Source organism: Lathyrus oleraceus, chromosome 2 (assembly GCF_024323335.1).
Source record: "Lathyrus oleraceus cultivar Zhongwan6 chromosome 2, CAAS_Psat_ZW6_1.0, whole genome shotgun sequence".
Taxonomy (NCBI): Eukaryota; Viridiplantae; Streptophyta; class Magnoliopsida; order Fabales; family Fabaceae; genus Lathyrus; species Lathyrus oleraceus.
In genome coordinates this window covers 388984897-389002236 of record NC_066580.1, presented here as the reverse complement: position 1 = coordinate 389002236, position 17340 = coordinate 388984897, and the positions used below count along the sequence as shown (strand labels likewise).

The window sequence follows — 17340 nt, the reverse complement described above, 5'->3', positions numbered from 1 at the left end:
AATTTTGATAAAATTATAATTAATAATATCTTAAACTTTGCAAGTCATAATTAAAAAGAACCATCTTTTTACAAGAAATTGACATTGAAAAATGAACGGAGAGAGTAGTTTTAATAGATGGCACGTGGATTCTTCGATCTAAACAAACGACATAACTAGCCATCCATGCACCCTCTAGCATGCCAAGATATTTGAAGGTCAGCTGTAATGAATATCTTCCTTAACTTAAATATTTGATTATGGTTTAAATATCCACATTAATCATAATTTGATGAGATATCTCTAATTAATGAACAAATTTATAACCAGTGTTTTACATTAAGTAAAAACAACGTAGTTGTTTGAAAGAAATTGTACTTCGGCGGCGAAAAATAGAAAGAATCAAACCGAGGCAGATAAGTAAAAGTAACGAGCTTATCAGTTGTGCTGTGTCATAAAGCTGCAGTTTTGAACAGCATCGAAAATGATACGATATGATATCTTCATAAATGAGTTTATGAAACTACCTACTGCCAAAGCAATGATGACAATATCTTTTGAAAGAATCAACAAGACAAGTACGAGTAGCAGCAGTAATGTATGGCTAGGGTAACATTTTAATTTTCTCACTCTTGTCATTACTATTACTATTACTACTACTATTACTATTCACATCATGCAAACATTAAGTGATCAACTATTCACGTGGGGTGCACTCTAGCTCATGATCTGGCTCCTCTACCTATAGTGTAGGATACTGTACATGCCTATTTGTGGTGGTCCTTTGTTTTACTTTACTACTTACTTTACCGAGACATTTCTTATATGTCCTATTATCAGTTTTCACCTTATGTACTATGCATGCAGATTCATCTACCACGCGCAATAGTATTATCAGTTTTCACCTTATGTACTATGCATGCAGATTCATCTACCACGCGCAATAGTTCTATATCAGCATGCCATATGGTTACACCCCAAATACTCTTATTGGAACTCAACAAATAATTTAACTACTTGCTTTTTTTTCTTCTTTTAATTCCATAAACTCACTATTATTTTTTATAACTTTTAATTTAAAATAAAAAAACTCCATAACTAGTAGCATAAATAAAGACGGTAAATATGCATAACTTGATGTATTTTTCTTCTACATTTTCATGTGGAAAAATAAATGTTTTTATAAAAGAATGCTGAGTTGTTTTAAAACAACTTTACACCTTTTCACACATATAAAAAAAAAAAAATTTGTTAGTTTTCCAACAATAATTATATTTTTATCTATAAGATTCTTAATTATTTATAATATTTATTTAATTTCTTTTTTCTCTATAACAATTATATATGAATAATTTTAACAAAAATATAATTAATATTACTTTGAATTTTTCAAGAGATAACTAGAAAATAATAAATTTTTTTTTAAGAAAGTGAACTTACAAAATAACGGAGGGAATAATAATCAATAATTTAACTATGGACGTGTTTGATTGAAAGAAAAGTTAAAAAAAAAAGTATTTAAAAAGAGTTTAAAAAAAGAGAAATAAATTAGATTTCACATATTATTTATCAGAAAATAAATAAATAAGAGATGTAAAAAATAAAGAAATGTTTTATTTTATAAAAAGATACAAACACCCTTGGTCAAGTTAATTTTATTATTATTTATTAAATATTTATCTTAATTTTCTCAACAAATCTCTAAATAAAAAATTTGTGTTGATTAATCTACTTAGTCCAATTTTTAATTTGTTATATTAATTTACTATTTTTAAGTTAAAATTTTATTAACCAATACACTTGATTTTGTAAATATTTTAATAAATTAATTAATTTAAAGCAAAATACTTTTTTTTTGTCTCTTAATCTTATTTCAGGATCAATTTTGTCGGTAAAATGGATCAACCTTCATCATAATGTTTTATTTAAGACCTGACTTGTTTTTATATAAATGGTTAATTTTAAGATATTTCTTAAGATCTGACTTGTTTTTATATAAATAAGCGAAGTCATTTTGCTTCAATACATCACAATCGTCTCTCTCAAAATAAAATTCTAACATTTGTCTCACTTGTCTCTCTCATATATCCTAATCTACAGTAATATTTCGACAACCTTTTTTCACAAACATGTAAAATGGAAACGTCAAACTCATGCAGCGTACTCGTCTTCTTTGAATGATTTACCTTTGTTGCATCAAAGCTTATGGAATGTGACTTAACTCATTCAAACTTAGAAAATAATTACGTTACAAGTTAGTCTTCACAATATATAATATAGGTTATTACATGGTTCAATAGCTTATGTTTCCAAATTTGTTTAGAAGTTTACTTAATATGAGTGAATGTATAACCTAAGAAGTGAATTATATTTTTTTATGTATCATTGTTTATATTTCAATAGCTTCTTCAATCATGTTTGTAGGATAATATGACTGTATAACTTAAGATGAGTGAACTTTCTGCCGATTTATGGATTATAGAAGTGTATGAGTTATAGAAGTGAATTTTCTGCATCTGTTATAATTACAATGTCATGCTAATACTTTTGACTTGTAGGTAGGGGAGATTAATGAAAAAAATTAACTCAAGAAACTCCATACAATATGGATGTGGTTCACAAATGGTTTGTGTTGCTATGAAAAAAATATAACGAGGATGAAGCTAAAGTGAGCCTTGTAAACTTGTGTGAAAAAATCAGAATGATATTCATTCAATTTTAATACAAGTTCGCAACTCTCAGTTCAGCTTCACCCTTCTTCATTGTGGATGCCATTTTGGGACAGGTACGTACGTGAAACATTTTATGAGTTGATATGTTGTTGTTGTTGATAAAAGTTGTTAGTTCTTAGTAATAAAAGTTGTAAGTTGTATGTTGTTGATGATTTTGTTGTTGTTTGTTATATCTTGTATGTTGTTTAAGGTTTCTTGTTGGTGAATCTTGTTGTTAAGGTTTGTTTAGAAGTTGTGTTTATTATATCTTATGTGGTTTGAGTATTTTTCCAACCCCTTGTCGAATATATATCTTTTCGTATTGAATCAGAAAATTATAATATGAGAAGTTAAGTTATATTAGAAAATAATTTACATTTATCAATGTTATACATGGTTTCTTCAGTCCATTGTCCGCATTTCACTCTTTAACAATTATAACTTGGTTTAATGCTTCTAGTTCTTCAACCGCTCATTTCTCCACCTCTAATTTTGTTTGCAAAGTAAATAATATTTTGCAAAATGAACTAGAGGTAAAGTAAGGGGAGGTTGAAGAACTAGAAGCATTGAAACATTTTTTAACTATTAAAGAGTGAAATATAGATAATGGACTGAAAAAATCTTGTATAACATTGATAAATGGGACTTGTTCTTCTAATATAACTTAACTCATATTATTAATTTTTAGTTCAGATTGAAAGGTTATATGTTTAGTGAGCATTGGCAAAATAAGCATTCCACATGATTTATAATAAACTTGTGTGTATATATCACAATGGTTATCTAGCACAACCGTTGTTAAATGTTAGGGTTAAAATTTCACTACTGTTGTTTAATATAACCGTTGCGATAGGTAGCACACTACCAAGTTTATAATTACAGTCACACGACCATGGTAAAAAGCAACATACTTGCAACCACCTCTATCTCACCACGGTTGATCAATCGTGGTGGTACCCTTTTTCCAACCGCGGTGAAATGGATTTTACGTAGTAGTGTATTTTCCACCATCTTTTCTACTATAGGTGTTACCCTAACAATATATTTAATATTGTCATTTCTAATCTCATCTTTTCAAATCTTACCACACATCCAACATAACATCCTCATTTATGCTACATTTATTTTATTCTCATGTTTATTCTTAAGCGTCAAATATTTTATCTCGTAGAATATTGCAAGTCTTACCACAGTTCTATAAAAAAATCTTCAACTTGAGAGGTATTTTTTGTGAGGGCAAATATGCATAGTCCTTATTTTAATGATGTCAAACCTCTTTATTCGCCCACATTGTATCCTTGAATAATATCATCATAGCATAGAAAGCATTCATCCTTTAACATGTTCAAAATATAGGTTCCGTGTGTTCAAGCATATATGAGCATATCGTATATGTGAATCATGCACTTAATCATAGTAAACATCCTAGGTTAATAAGAGATAGGCTAAATTGGTCATAATATGTTGGAAAACTCATTTTTGGAAGTTAAACCTCTGTGAGTCGACTCATGACTCGAAGCAAAACCTTCGGGTCCGAACAGGTTGACTCATAGGTCGACTCATTCCTGGAAAACCTGAATGAGTCGACTCATGAACTCTTTAGGTCGACTCATTTCCCAATCATATTGCCACGGGTCCGAACATGTCGACTCATAGGTCGACTCAACCATGTAATAAACTCTGTTTGAGTCGACTCGTCGCTTATTTCACTTAATTTTCTACTGTGTAACTTTGTGAAATTTTTCTGTTATGTTAGTTATTTGTCCATACATCATATAAATATTCAATTGTTTCTTATTCAACATTGTGAACAAGAAAAGTGAAAGATATACACCAAAGTGCTCATCATCTTCATTCTTCATTGCATTTCATAATAATCACACATAATAATCTTTGTTGAGCATTGTGCATTGCATCTGTGATAACATCCAAATAAGATTGGATTATCTTAGTTTGGATTGAGACTTTGTGTGGGTTTTCTTGAATAAAACCCTTGAGGTTTTTTCCTCCAAGAATTGGGGGTTTTTGCACTAACCTTTTCTTCGCAGATTCATCAGAGTGAAAAGTTTGAAGAACGGAAGGTTCGGTCAAACAAGTAGCGGTAAACGGAGAATTGTGAAGAAAGCTTAGAGTTCAAGCAACTTACGTTCAAAATCATCCGAGATGAAGTTTTGGAGAACGAGGCGTTCGTCCAATAAGGTAGCGGTAAACGGAGGTTTGTTCGAAGTGCTTGAAGAACTTGGTTCAACTCGAATCAAGGGGAGAGAATAGAATAGGATCTGCAACAACTCTAGAAGTTGATCGCTAGTGATCATTTATTCTATTTTATTGACTTTACAACGTGTTAATAAAAACATCTCAATTCTAGATTTAGAATTGAGGGAAGACGTACCCTAAGCGAGGACGATAGGGGAACTGCCTCAACAAATCCGATCTTGTTCTCTCTATCCCTTAATTCTTTAAATTCTGCATAATTACTCTGTGTGTGAAATTGATCGTAAAATCAATATCGCTTGATTAGTGTGCATATCAATTGTTTGATAAATTGTTTGAGTAAAATTTTGCACACTCAACTTAAGTGAAATTGATACTTGGTATGAAGTGCACACCAAGTGTTCGACAAAATTAATTTAGCACAAACTTAGTAATATTTTCCTTGATCTCTTATTATGTTGAGCATCATTAGAGGTAACGATATCAAAGATCATAGTAGTTAATTGATTGTGTTAGATAGGGGTTGATTTTCTCTATCTTAAGTAATTCCATTTGGTTCACTTATAACCGATCTTTCCATTAACGAGACCGTTTAGGCGATTTCAATCTAGGGTGCTTCCACAACCGTTGAAAACATTGTAAAAAGAGCTTAATTTTAAAATTGATCTATTCAACCCCCTTCTAGATCGGTACTATCGTCTAACACTTTTGTGTCACATAAAACCCTTGAAACTCTTCTCTATTTCAGCCACCCAGTTTAAATTTAATGGTTTACATCCCTTCTATTTCTCCATCAATTTGTATTATTTATCTAAGATATTTAAACTGTGTGACTTGTGGGATGATATGATCTCCCACTTTTATCTCCATGTTAGAAACATTTCTCATTTTCTTGAACTTACATTCCATACACTCAATCTTACTTCTACTTATTCGAAATCCACGACATTCTAAAGCTCATCTCCAAGTCTCCAACCTCTCATTAAAATCTCCCTTCGACTCCCCAAATATGATTATATCATCTACAAAAAACATGCATCTCGGTGCTAGCTCTTAGATCTGTTCCGTGAGTTTATCCAAAATTAAAGTAAAAAGGCAGGGGGCTTACGGTTGAACATTGATGCAAGCCTATTATAATGGGAAAATTCTATTCTCCCCACCCCGTGTCTGAGCACTAGTCGATATCCTTTCATATATATCTTGTATTACTTGAATATATGTAACCCTAACCGCTTTTCTCCAGGGCTTTCAACAAAATCTCTCTAGGCACACTATCATATGACTTCTCTAGGAAAATAAAAATTAAGTGCAAGTCTTGTTGGTCCATCCGATACTGCTTCATCACACGTTGTAGTAGATAGATCGCTTTCATGGTTGATAACACTGAAACACACTACATATTTGGCTCGGATTGCACATGATTATTATAGTTTTATTGTTATTTTCTTGCATTATGCTTGTCTTTTGTCTTGTCTTCAAGTACATTACCTAAATAAAGCCTTTCACGAAAAAAGGAAGCAAAAAGATCAAGAATCAAAGATTTTCAATGGAAAATACACACATGGCGTTCCCCATGGCGTTGGCCATATGTGTAGCCATGATGTGTAAGAATTTACCCACGTTTCAACGGTCAAAAGACCGTGTCTTCCATACTTTGTACACATGGAGGACGCCATGCCTAGATGGCGGGCGCCATCTTCCTATTTCGCACCCAGTCAAGGGCGGTTGCTAGGAGGTGGCCATGACTAGAGATTTTTTCTCCACACGAATTTTGAAAGTGCTATGTAACTTCCAAGGCATTGTTAAACTATAAATAAGAGTTAGGTCTTTAGTTGTAGGCATCCAAGTCTAGTTGCAGCATAGGCCATAGAATCACACTGCTAAAGCAATAATTCTTCACATCGAAGGATTATTGCACCATTGTTGGAATCAGGTTTAGAGCACCGTAGAGTAGAAGTTAATCTTGCCGTCATTTTACTTTTAAGTCAGATTTATTTCAAGTTTGTACAAGATTCAAGTCTCCGATTTGGAGCAGGTTTTTAATACATTTCGTATTACTATTATTTATTTCTCACACCGCATTTAATTTATTTATTTTCTCGCACTGCCTTTAATTTGTTTATTTTCTCACACTGCCTTTAATTTGTTTATTTCTCGCTCCGCTTTTAATTTGTTTACTTTCCTTGCACGATTACTTGTCAGATTTATTATCATCGCAAAAGTTTCATTTTTAAACCATACTACGTATTCATTCCGTGGTTCACTTTTAAAACCATTTGCACACTTATCACTTTATTCCCCTAAATGACTTATTCCACAAATCAATTATATGCTATGTTGTTTAACGTAACCATGTCCAACTAAACCCTTAGTATTGGAATATGAAGACCGTTGTTTCGACGATACTCCTCATGTTGTATCTGTAGGAATACTATAGGAGATGTTTTGATTAAGTTTTCTATGTTTAATTTGATCGGTTACTATGAAAGTAGATCCGCGATTAAGTCGGGTAAGATCAAAAGTCATCTGACATTTAAGATAAAACTTGGTTAATTTTTAATTGATAAAAATAGATTAAGCGCTTTGTTAAATTAATTAGGAAACTTTAATATTATTAGAAAGTGATTTTAAAACTATTTTCAGACGCGTTTATAGGTTTACGATCTGGTTGGCTGAACACATGTCGGAAACCATTTTATGTTAAAAGTTTCCAATCAAAAGCACTTTTCAACTGAGCCTTAGAGGTAATTATATAAAAAAGGACTTTTTCACTTTAACGCAATATGCGACCGGTGCAACGTGAGCGGATGATATAGATTAGATGTTAGGTTCGGTTCCGATTACGCTAACGCGATGGTTCCTTTTTAATTAACTCTTTTTCAAGAAAGAAAATATTTCCCCATAAGTAATTTTATTTAGAAACAATAGGAGTACTGTTTAATTGATGTGAATTACATTCCAATATCATTTTTTCTGAATTTATCTTCACTATCTTTTATTCTTGTGCACTTTATACACCTATTTGATTAGCCTTAGATAAACACTGTAATGATAGTAATTGATAGATTGACATTGGTCTATGTGGGATCGATAATATTTTATATTACTCTGACGTATTCCATATACTTGCGGAAAACACGCATCAAGTTTTTGGCACCGTTGTCGGGGACTGATTACGTCAAATTTCGTACCCTATTGTTAAACCATCTAGATTAAGGCACCCTTTTTGTCGGTCAATGCGAAGATCTCACAATACCAAAGATTTAATAGATCCAATAGAAGAGGCCGAAAGATACGCTCGCGCTCGTCTTTGGCTCCAAAAGATTAGAAGAGTAATGGCCGAAGAACAAAACCAAATACCTCTTAAAGACTTCGCTCTTCCTTCTAACGAAGAACCCCATTAGAGTATTGTAAACCCCGTTATTCCATCTAATAACTTTGAATTAAAACCCTCTTTGTTGCAAATAGTGTAAGAAAACCAGTTCACAGGACTCCCTACTGAGAACCCGAACCAACATTTAAAATTTTTCATCCAATTAGCTGATACCTTAAAAACCAATAGTGCTTCTCCTGAGGCGATACGTCTAAGACTATTTCCCTTTTCCCTCAGAGATAGGGCATGATCAGGGTTAGATTCCCTTCCAGCAAATTCAATAACCACTTGCAATGACCTAAAGAAAGTATTCCTTGCTAGATACCTTCCACCGAGTAAGACCGTTGTCCTACGAAACCAAATAACCAGATTCACTCAACAAGATGGCGAATCACTTTTGAACGCTTAGGAGAGATATAAAGAACTATTAAGAGCTTATCCACATCATGGTTTAGAACAATGGCTTATAGTTCATACCTTTTATAACATACTTATCTATAACACAAAGATGACCATCGACGCTTCCGCCGTTGGTGCGCTGATGAATAAACCATACCTCGAAGCTTGCGCTCTCATTGAAAATATGGGACAAAACCATTACCAATGGGGAACAACACATGCATCAGTAGAAAAAAAAGTAACCAAAGGAGGTATTTACGAAGTTAGTTGCCTAGATCATATGAATTCCAAAATGGACGCCATAGCCCCAAAAGTCGAAAGTTTATACGTTAACCCTACAGCTAGCATAGTTGCAGTTCAACCTGGATTTGAAATCTGTGAAACCCAAGGACACATCACAACTGAATGCAATCTTTTACCTGAATCAAACCCAGATCAGGTCAATTATACCCAAGAAAACCCTTATTCAAACACTTATAACCCTGAATGGAGGAATCACCTGAACCTTTCTTATAAGAATAACAACCATGCTCAGAACTCTACACCTCAAAGACCATCGGGATTCTAAGCCCAAAGACCGAACCAGCCTATTCAAGTTGCTCCTCAGAAATCAAATCTTAAGAAAATCATGGAGAGCTTCATTACAACCTAAACTCAGCAAAACAAAGAATTCATGAACCAAAACATTCATATAAATTGATTGATTACACAATTAGGCACCAAGGTCGATTCTATGATTACCCATAATAAGATGCTTGAAACCCAAATCTCTCAAGTGGCATAACAAAAAGCTTCTCAACTTACGCTAGGAGGACAATTTCTTGGACAACCTCAACCCAACCCCAAGGGGCACGCTAACGCTATTTCCCTATAAAGTGGAGCCACTTACGATGAATCTGTAAACCCTAGGTTGAATAAACCAGAACCCCCAAAGAAAATTGTTGTGACTACACCTGAGAAGCAAGTAGAGGAACCAGTAGAGCCTGAGAAACAAAAAGATGAAGAAGCTAAAGATAAGGAAGGAGTGAAGGATAACAAAGTATATATACCACCCCCTCCTTATAAACCACCAATTCCTTATCCACAAAGATTAAAACAAACCAAATTAGATAAGCAATACAAAAAGTTCATAAAAGTAGTTGAGATTCCATTCACTGAGGCTATTATCCAAATACCCTCTTATGCTAAATTCCTTAAAGACATCTTAACCAACAAACGTAGACTTGACGATCCTAAACCCTTAGAATGAAACTCTATTGCTGAAAACAAAATTTCTAAAAAGGAGAAAGACCCCATAAGTTTTTCTATACCTTGTGTTTTAGGAAATCATGTTATTGATAAAGCACTTCTGGACTTAGGAGCCAATGTAAGCTTAATGACTTTAGCCGTTTGTAATGGGTTAAACCTAGGAGAAATGCAACCAACTAGGACATCCCTTCAATTAGCCGATAGATCCGTTAAATATCCAATAGGCATATTAAAAGACATTATAGTTAGGATTGACCAACTCTATATTCCAACAGATTTTATTGTCATGGACATTAAAGAAGACAACAAAATCCCAATCCTCCTAAGTAGACCATTATTATCAACGGTTGGAGTCATCATAGATGTCAAGAGAGGAAAGATGAATTTTGAAGTAGGTGATGAAAAAGTAGAATTTATACTATCCAAATTCCTTATGGAACCAACCATGGATGACTTATATTATGCCATCAATATCATTGATGAATGCATAAGAGAGTTAAACCAAAAAGAACCCGCTGAAACGGTTAAATTACCCTCGACCCCCATAATGGAGGACGACGAATTTAAAATTTTAATAGAACCTTATATAGATGACAATATTTATGAATGCTTAACATCTACCCCAGACCATATTTCATGTCCTAAGAAACCATCAATAGAGCTTAAGGAGCTACCCAAGAATCTGATATACGAGTTTTTGGACGAAGGACTAAATTGTCAAGTCACAATTAATGCAACCTTAAATGGTGATGAGACCAATAAACTCTTAGATGTCTTAAGAAAGTATCCCACAACTCTAGGTTATAACATTTCAGATCTCAAAGGGATAAGTCCATCCATGTGAATGCACCGGATAATGCTGGAGGAAGACTCTAAACTCTCTAGAGAACATCAAAGAAGGACAAACCCTATAATGAGTGATGTTGTAAAAAAGGAAGTGCTGAAATTACTAGAGGCTGGAATAATTTTTCAATTTTATAATAGTAAGTGGGTTAGCCATGTACATGTGGTACCTAAAAAGGAAGGTGTCACATTCGTGAAAAACGAGAGAGGAGAACGAGTAGCTAAACGTATAGAAAACGGTTGGCGTATATGCATCGATTATAGAAAACTTAATAAAGTAACTAGGAAAGACCATTTCCCTCTTCCATTTATTGACTAAATGCTTGAACGTCTAGCTAGACATTCTTAGATTTGTTATTTAGATGGATACTCTGGATTTTTCCAAATTCATATCCACCTCGATGATCAAGAGAAGACAACATTTACATGCCATTATGGAACATTTTCTATAGACGAATGTCATTCGAACTTTGCACTGCCCCAACTACCTTTCAACGTTGTATGATGTCAATCTTTGTAGATTTCCTTGAGGAGATCATGGAAGTATCCATGGACGATTTCTCGGTATACGAATACAGTTTAAAAATTTCCTAGCTAACCTTGAAAGAATTCTAGAACGATGCTTGGAAGTGAACCTTGTTCTAAACTGGGAGAAATGCCATTTTATGTTCACCGAAGGCATAGTGTTAGGACACATAATCTCTGAAAGATGCATTGAGGTTGACAAAGCTAAGATAGAGGTTATAGAAAACCTCCAACCACCTAAGACCATTAGGGAAGTCCGAGGTTTTCTTGGACATGTCAGTTTCTACCGACGCTTTATCAAGGACTTCTATAATATAACCAAACCTTTAACTAACCTTCTAATGAAAGAAATTGAATTTATTTTCGACGATAAATGTCTCGAAGCATTCAAACACTTAAAACAGGCACTAATCACCGCATCTATTATGCAACTGTCCGATTGGGACCAACCTTTCGAAATTATGTGTGATGCAAGCAATTACGTTATTGGTGCTGTTTTAGGGTAACAAAAAGACAAGAGATTACATGTAATTTATTACGCCAGTAGAACCTTAGATGCCACCCAGCTAAAATATGCCACAACTGAAAAGCTATGCCTCGCTGTTGTTTTCACTATTGACAAATTCCGATCTTATTTAGTCTGAGCCAAAATTATAGTTTACACAAATCACGCAACCATTCGATATCTGTTAAGCTAAAAAGACGCTAAGCCTAGATTACTTCGTTGGATCCTTTTGCTACAAGAATTCGACTTGGAGATCCATGATAAGAAAGGCATCGAAAACATGGTTGTTGACTACCTTTTGAGGCAAGAATATTTAAAACCAGACTTAGTACCCATAAACGATGACTTTACCTATGATAGACTTATAGCAGCAGTCAGAACTAATCACAATGATGACCCCGACCTTTTAGAATTAAACATTGAAAATGCTCAAGCAGTAACGAACGTACCTTGGTACGCCGATTTTGTAAATTACCTAGTTGCTGATATCATACCCCCTGACCTTAACTATCAAAAGAAGAAGAAGTTCTTGAACGATGTGGAACACTTTTATTGGGACGAACCCCTTCTATTAAAGAGAGGTGCATACGACATATTTCATCATTGTGTGCCTAAAGAGGAGGTAGAAAATATAATCAAACATTGTCACTCTGCACCATATGATGGACATGCAGGCACATCTAAGACTTGCGAAAATACTTCAATTAGGCCTTTTCTGGCCAACATTGTGGTGTGATGTCCATACCTACATTGTCAGATGTGACCATTGTCAATGCATCGGGAATGTCTCGAGACATAATGAAATACCCTTAAGAAATATCCAAGAAGTGGAACTCTTCGATGTCTGGGGAATAGATTTCATGGGACCGTTTCCATCGTCAACGGGAAACAAATACATCTTAGTAGTTGTTGACTACGTGTCTAAGTGGATTGAGGTTGTAGCCTCGCCTACCAACGACACTTGTTTGGTCATCAAATTATTCAAAAATAACCTAGATTTGGAGTACCTTGCCTCGTTATAAGCGACAAGGATCATACTTCATATTAATAATCTTTTATAAATTTCTCAATAAGTATGGAGTTAAGCACATAGTAGCAACACCCTACCATCTGCAAAATAGTGGAAAAGTAGTGGTGTCGAATAGGGAGATTAAGAAAATCTTAGAAAAACTGTTTCAATATCAAGAAAAGATTGGTCTCTCAGACTATAAGAAGCATTGTGGGTTTATATAACCGCTTACAAAACCCCTATTGGAACAACCCCATATAATTTAGTTTACGGAAAATCTTGTCATTTACTCTTTTAGTTGGAACATAAAGCCTATTGGGCCATCAAAGCCCTTAATATGGATTACTTAGCAGCCGGTGACAAGCGCATTCTCGACATTAATAGGGTAGAAGAACTACGTCGCGATGCTTATGAAAATGCCATTATTTATAAAGAAAGAACTAAAGCATGGTATGACAAGAGAATTGTTAAAAAAGAATTTAAAGTAGGCGACCCTGTACTTCTCTTTAATTCTAGATTGTAGCTTTTCCTCGGTAAGTTACGCTCAAGATCGATTGGCCCTTATGAGGTCACTAAAGTCCTGAAGTCTGGGGCCGTAGAAATATGAAACCATTCATGTAGTCCTTTCATAGTAAACGGACAAAGGCTGAAACACTATAACAGAAGTGATATCCCTACCTATTACTCTGGACATACTCGGATCAAGCCACCAGTTTATACTTCTATGATGTGAGTTCTTTAATAGTCGAGCTAACAACGTTAAACAAGCGCTGCGTGGGAGGCAACTCACGGCCATTTTATATTTACTACTTTATTATTTTTGTCTTATTTTCTATTATTTTCAAAAAGGTGAATTATTTAATTATTTAATTAACAGGACTGACTTGTGTGATGTTTATGCTTCAGGTTTCAGATTCATCCCTCTCCATAGCACATTTCCACTAACCATATTTTTCAGGATGTCGAGCTTTGTCGATCTGCATGTTGTGTTCAGAGATGATACTCAGAGGAAACGATATGTGGTCCTTTCTGAGAGAACATTGCTACCAACCAGATATCCTGACGCCAACTTCCTAGAAGCCTTAGGCCTTGAAGCAAGTGTGAGATGCCTTTGTCGCTGTAAGACCCCAATTTTGAACCTAAGATCCTTCATGTTATCTCATCATTTGCATTGGCTTTGGGATCACACCTTGGCATCCTCCTTACCCCTCATTCATTGGGTTTACATTGGGAGAGATCATAAAGCATATTTGATTGTATCATACTTTGTTTTTTATTATTTACTAACAAAAATACCAAAAATATGTCTATCTATGGTTTTGTTTCTTTTGTAGGTAGTATATGCATCCACCAATGCCTCATCAAGCTTAGAAATTGGGTTTGAGACCCTCAATGCAAGGAGATTAATAAAGAGATGGTTCAAATTGGTTCTAGACATCATATATGGGTCCCCATTATCTTCACTTATAATTTTGATCAAGAATTCATCAAGAGTTTGAAGCTTATTTGCCTTGGAAGCCCTAATTCATCTGGGTATCTTGTGTGACTTCCTCATCAAGTTTCTTCAACAATTGAGCAATTATATCAAGGGATAATTCATATTACATCATATTATACATATATTATCCTCCATGAGTCCAAAATATCAAGGGAACTTCAAGTTTGCAAGTTGGTTCATGGTGGTTGACCAAAGAAAGTCAACTAGTAAAAAATGGGGTTCACTGGACACTATCTCCTACAATTATTGTCATATGAAAATTATTCCAAGAGAAACATTACTCCTTATGACATTACAAACAATTTTCAAAATTGAAGTCAAGAGCTAGTTTGGCTTGGAAATTCATTTTTTATGGTGAAAGATTATAGGTCATTTTGCATGTGCCCTAGTTAGGAGGTCAACTTCCAAGGACCATGACTTGCTCAATTTGGATGATATTAAGTCCATCCAAGTTTCATGATCAAATTCAAGATGTATTATCCAACTTTGATTCTTTGAGAAACTTCAAATTCGACTTGCAAGGGCATGTGCCAAGAGGAAACATTATAGGTCATTTTAGGCCATTACCATTGAACAAGCAATTTTCCTCAACTTCTAAAATGCATAACTCCTTCATGCCAAATCCAAATGAGATCAAATTTATGACCAAATTGAAAATATTTGAAATAGATACAACTTTGATGAAGGAACTTTTTCCATTTGAATCTCATATCAAAAGTTATTCAAGGTGGAAGAAGTGAGCATTTGACTTGGTACTTAGAAAAAATCCAATTATATTTGATTTTCCGAACTTCCACCTCAAAATTCATCATGATCCAAGCTTTAAATGGAAAAGTGTTCAACACAAAAGTTGTTTCCCTTGATCTCACATTTCCAAAAAATCCAAGATCACCTAATTTGGACCCAGATTTAGGGACTTGCACATGGTTCCTTTCATAGGTTTGTTTTGGTAAAATTTGAATTCAAATAACCATTTCCTATTACATACTTATATGTTATGGTTTTAGTACTCAATGTGAACAAATTGGAGTTGGATTGCATCATTCCTTAGGCCCAAATCATTGCCCATGCATCCATGCACCAAAGTTGATAAAATTGGCAAATTTTAAAAGTCTGTGAAAAGCAACTTGATACACTATAAATACAAGGTCATTATGATCAGAAAGGGGATCCCTGCTTACCCAAGCTTTGAACCATTGCCTCCCTAACCTCCATTAAAGTATAAACTTGAAGATTTCACTTGAAATCGAGTTTCAAATCTCCTTCTGTTTTGAGATTGAAACTCCAAGAATCCAAGCCTCTCTTTGATCCATTTCACTTCCTGCAAGCTTCTGGAGTTGAGCCAAGGCCAATTGGAAGCAAGATCAAGCCAGATTCAAGTTACTTGAAGGTGAATTTTCATAAACTTTCTCTCTTCGATTCTCTCTCAATTCTTCACCATTCTCTTAGATTTTTGGTTGGCTGAAGTCCTACCAATGTAGGCAACAAGATTGAGTTGCTTTGAGGTCAAATCGAAGTAACTCAGATCATGAACCTCAATTTTCAAATCCCCGTACCTCTCAATATACTTGGAATTTGAGAAAATGAAGGTCAGATTCGTGCTCCTGAGCATTTTTCCTTCAAAAACATGTAATCACTTTTCATTTTTCATTTGGTTTATGGTGGACCAGTCCGGTGAGGTCCACTAGAGAAGATGACCAGAGCCCTAGTTCCGATGGTGTGTTGGCATGTCCAGAACCCTTTGATCATCATCTCACGTTTTAATTTGGTCCCTTTCTTTTAAATACCAAGTTTGCAACGCGTTGACTGCAGTGCATCATGGAACGTGTACGCTTAGCCATCAGATCTGCCACCTCAATTAATGAGGGAGATCTGATGGGCCTTGTTTTTTTTTGTATTTTCTGAATTTCCATTTAATTCACTTATTTTATATTATTCATAGAAATTTCATTTTTAATCCAAAAAATATGGGACTTTCACCAAAAATCTTTAAACATTTTTCTCTTCCATATTCTGAATTAAAATTATTTTTTGGATTAACTTTGGTATTTTTCATGAATTAAATGTTTTGTGCATATTTTTAATTATTTAAAAATACTTTTGACTTTTCCAAAATCATGAAAAAAAAATTTAAGGTCCTTTGACCTTATTTGACCTATGATAAATCCCTTGGCCATTTATTTGGTGTTTTAAAGGGATTTTAGGTTTTGACCAAATTAAAATGCATTTTAATTCATTTTTAAGTTGATTTTTAATTGATTAAATGTTTAAAAATATTGTTGAGCCATTTTTATGGTCTTGTGATGTTTGACTTTCTGTTTGGGTCTTGGTCAATGTTGATTTGACTTTTGTTGGATCAAAACCATTAGATTTAGGGGATTGATGAAATGTACATTTCACCTCCCAAAATGAATGGATGGTTTTGATTTGATGAAAGTCCTTCCATGATCAATTTGTGTTTCTATCTTCCCCTCCCTCTTCATCTTCATCCCTATTCTTTCCCATTCCCTTATTTGACCCATGAAATCTCTAATGTCTAAAGTCTAATTGGTTCATCAATGACCTTGTGTCAGATGAATTAATACAAGTATGACTGAGATAGGTCCCTCCCTCTTGATCTTTTCTTTTAGTGTGTGGTATGTTTTAGGAGTTTGGTTCTTCATACCAAATCTCTAACATTCATTAACACCTACATTTTTATTGTCTGGCCTCAGATAGTTGTGACTTCTACATAAGTCCAATTACGATTGCTTAACATAGAGCTAAATTTGACCCTCAAGGCATAGCATTCTATTAAGTGAAATTGTAAGTCTCCCATTCTTCATAGTATTGTGTGGAGACTTGACCTTTTTTCCTTTCATGGGAGCTAGTGGCATACTTGTTAAATTATCCAAGTTGGAGCCCTTCTCATGGAAGATGTCTTGGTTTAAGGATTCATACTTATGAATGAATGGTTGAGTATTCTCCAAAGAATGACTTAATCAATTAAAAATCACCACTAACACTTAACTAACTTTTGACTAACATTTGACTAAC

At 34.2% G+C, this 17340-nt stretch overlaps 1 protein-coding gene across 1 annotated transcript; it reads left to right on the top strand.

The window, feature by feature from the left end:
• The first annotated feature begins 8785 nt into the window (after positions 1–8785).
• On the top strand, positions 8786–10768 carry LOC127123390 (uncharacterized). The gene is made up of 3 exons (XM_051053612.1): positions 8786–8927; positions 9600–9893; positions 9999–10768. The coding sequence occupies exons 1-3, from the start codon at positions 8786–8788 to the stop codon at positions 10766–10768; spliced, it is 1206 nt and encodes a 401-aa protein (XP_050909569.1).
• The last annotated feature ends 6572 nt before the right edge of the window (positions 10769–17340 follow it).